This window comes from Emiliania huxleyi (assembly GCF_000372725.1).
Source record: "Emiliania huxleyi CCMP1516 unplaced genomic scaffold EMIHUscaffold_3, whole genome shotgun sequence".
Taxonomy (NCBI): Eukaryota; Haptophyta; order Isochrysidales; family Noelaerhabdaceae; genus Emiliania; species Emiliania huxleyi.
Window position 1 is genome coordinate 1,541,361 of NW_005199770.1, and position 2,492 is coordinate 1,543,852.

The 2,492-nt window shown below is 68.6% G+C and overlaps 1 protein-coding gene across 1 annotated transcript in view; it reads right to left on the reverse strand.

Annotated features, from left to right (window-relative positions):
• Positions 1–2,492, reverse strand: part of EMIHUDRAFT_461196 (hypothetical protein) — a gene marked incomplete at its 3' end in the record, with an annotated part of 6,155 nt that overhangs the window by 963 nt on the left and 2,700 nt on the right. The window contains exons 8-14 of the mRNA XM_005775379.1: positions 1,983–2,096; positions 1,855–1,899; positions 1,560–1,763; positions 1,134–1,484; positions 482–979; positions 356–441; positions 12–274 (exon numbers count right to left, since the gene is read on the reverse strand). Coding sequence (XP_005775436.1) covers positions 12–274; positions 356–441; positions 482–979; positions 1,134–1,484; positions 1,560–1,763; positions 1,855–1,899; positions 1,983–2,096 — 1,561 coding nt within the window. The remainder of the gene's footprint in view (positions 1–11; positions 275–355; positions 442–481; positions 980–1,133; positions 1,485–1,559; positions 1,764–1,854; positions 1,900–1,982; positions 2,097–2,492) is intronic.

Sequence of the window (2,492 nt, forward strand, 5' to 3'; positions counted from 1 at the left end):
GGAGGCCAGACCAGGGCAGGGCAGGGGAGGGCTGGTCAAGGCAGCGCAAACCCCCTCCGTTTTGGCAGCCTGGTCCTCCTGGTCCTCCTGGTCCTCCGCCGCCGCCGTCCCGTCCTCCTCCTCGCCCTCGTCCTCGGCGTCGCGCTCGCGCAAGAAGGAGAGCGCCAGCTCGCCGCCGTCGGCCGCGTACATCTGCTCCATGCTGAAGGCGTCGTCCCCCTCGAGGAGCGCGCGGCAGTTGTTGCGGTAAGTGCCCTCGCACATCGAGCCGCACCTGAGGCAGGAGTCATCAGCGCGTGCTCACACCACCCACTCCTGCGGTGCGCCCCCCCCCCCCCTCGCGTCGAGCCCGCACCGGACGCGCTCGCGCTCGTACGCGTAGAGCTGCAGCAGCCGCGTAGACGTCTCCTCCACCAGCAGCATCTGCAGCTGCTTGAGGGCCTGAGGGAGAGACACTCTCGACTCAGTCGTGGGCACACACCAGCAGCATCTGCGGCTGCCCCTCGGTCACCTGCGAGAGGATCTTGTGGAGCGTGAAGAGGATGTACGCGTTCGAGCCGAGCAGCGTGCGCAGAATGTCTTCGTACGTCGACGCCTCCAGCTTCGCCTCGACCAGCTGGCGCAGCGCGAGCAGGAAGACGCGGTACAAGTCCCCGCCCGCCTCCTCCTTGAGGGCGGCGATCATCTTCGCGCGCGCGGCCTGCTCGGCCGATGCGGCGGAGAGCACCGCCTCCGCGGCGCCGTTCTCGCCGCCCGCGCCCCCGACGTCGCCCATCGGCTCGTCCCCCTTCGCCTCGGACGCCTTTGCGGCCATCTCGCGCGCGGCGGCGAGCCGCTCGATGACGATGTGGTACAGGCGGACGAAGACGTAGAGGTGGGAGTTGCCGAGCAGCAGTTGCGACGACGTCTTCGGGTACGAGAGCGGCATCGAGTGGCGGGTCTCGGGCGGGCGCGCCTCGCGAGACGCAGCGTCCTCGCCCTGAGGAGGCGACAAACGTGGGGCAGTGAGGGGGAGTGAGGGGGGGAAGGGAGGGAAGAGGGGAGGAGGGGGAGCGGTGTGAGGGGGCTGAGAGGGAGGGGGGGGGGGGGGATAGGAGAGAGGAGCTTGTTGGTTTGTGGCGGTTGCGGTCCACCGTCTCCGCCGCGACGATCACGAGCGGCTTGCACTTCGGCGCCGCGCCGCCGTCCGTCTCCATCGGCGCGGCGCCGCCGCACGCCCCGCCGCCGCCGGGCTCGAGGTCCGAGCAGCAGAAGAAGGGGCGGACGAGCGCGTCCCAGAAGCCCTTGATCTTCGCGTCGAGCTCCGCGTCGGGCAGCAGCGAGAAGGAGAGCTTGGCGGCGAAGGTCATCAGCTCGAGCGTGTCGTCGTGCAGCAGCGAGAGCGGCGCCTTGACCTTGAAGGGCAGCAGCAGCCGCCCGTCGGCAGAGCTGGCGGCCGCGCCGTCCGAGTTTGAGGCGGCGGCGGCCTCCTTCTCGCCCTCCACCTGGAGAGCAAAGCGGAGGGGGTGGGGAGGCGAGGGCTGTGGGCCGGCGGGGGCTGGCGGCTCGTGTGGCGGCGCCTCCTTGTCGCCCTCGGCCAGCGCCTTGACCTCGAGCACCATCTGCTTGCCCGAAAAGTTCTTCTTGTCACCCTGCTTGAAGTAGAAGGAGCGGTGGTCGAGCGACTTTGTGTAGTTCTTCTCGTACACCTCCTTCCACCCCTTGTTCAGCGTCGCGCGCTGCGCTCTCCACTCCTCGTCCTTCTGCTGCAGCCGCTTGATCACCTGCGTGGACACTCGATCTCGGGTGATCTCGGGCGATCTCGGGCGATCTCGGTCGATCTCGGTCGATCTCGATTGATCTCGAACGGGCGGCCTGCGTGATGGCGGCCGCCGGACACTTGAGCAGCAGCTCGATGACCTAAGAAACGAAAAGTCGCGAGCCCGCCGTCAAGGAGCAAGGCGGCCGCGAGCCGCGCGTGAGCCGGTGCGGCTCGACGGCACCTGCGCGCCCTGCGTGCCGTACAGTCTGCGGAGCGACTTTTGGTGCATCGCGGAGAGCCCGTTGGGCAGCTTGTACCGCCGCTTCTCGGGCTCGGTCATCGCGGCGATCTCGGCCTAACTCATTATGGAGGGGGGGAGGGGGGTGGGGGGGGGGGGGGGGAAAAGGGGGGGGGGGGGGTTAAAGAAAGGGCCCCGGTTCGGGCCCCGGCCCTCCGGGGGGTTTCTGCCTGCAGGGGCTGCCGGTAAACAAAGGGGGCGGCCTTAGCCTCCAAGGGGGGGTCGAGGTCCAAAAGCTCGTCCCCGGCCCGGAAAAAGGACTCCTTTCCACACCCCTGTGGCCGTAAAAAAACCCTTTTTAAAAACCCCCACCGGGCCCCCCCGGGTTTGGGGGGGGAGACGGACACACAAACGGGCAAACAGACCCCCACTGGTTGGCCGGGAGGTTAACAGGCATGCAGGTAAGCCGGCCGGCAGGTGGGCAGGCCAGGCAGGCAAAAAAGCAGGGAGGCA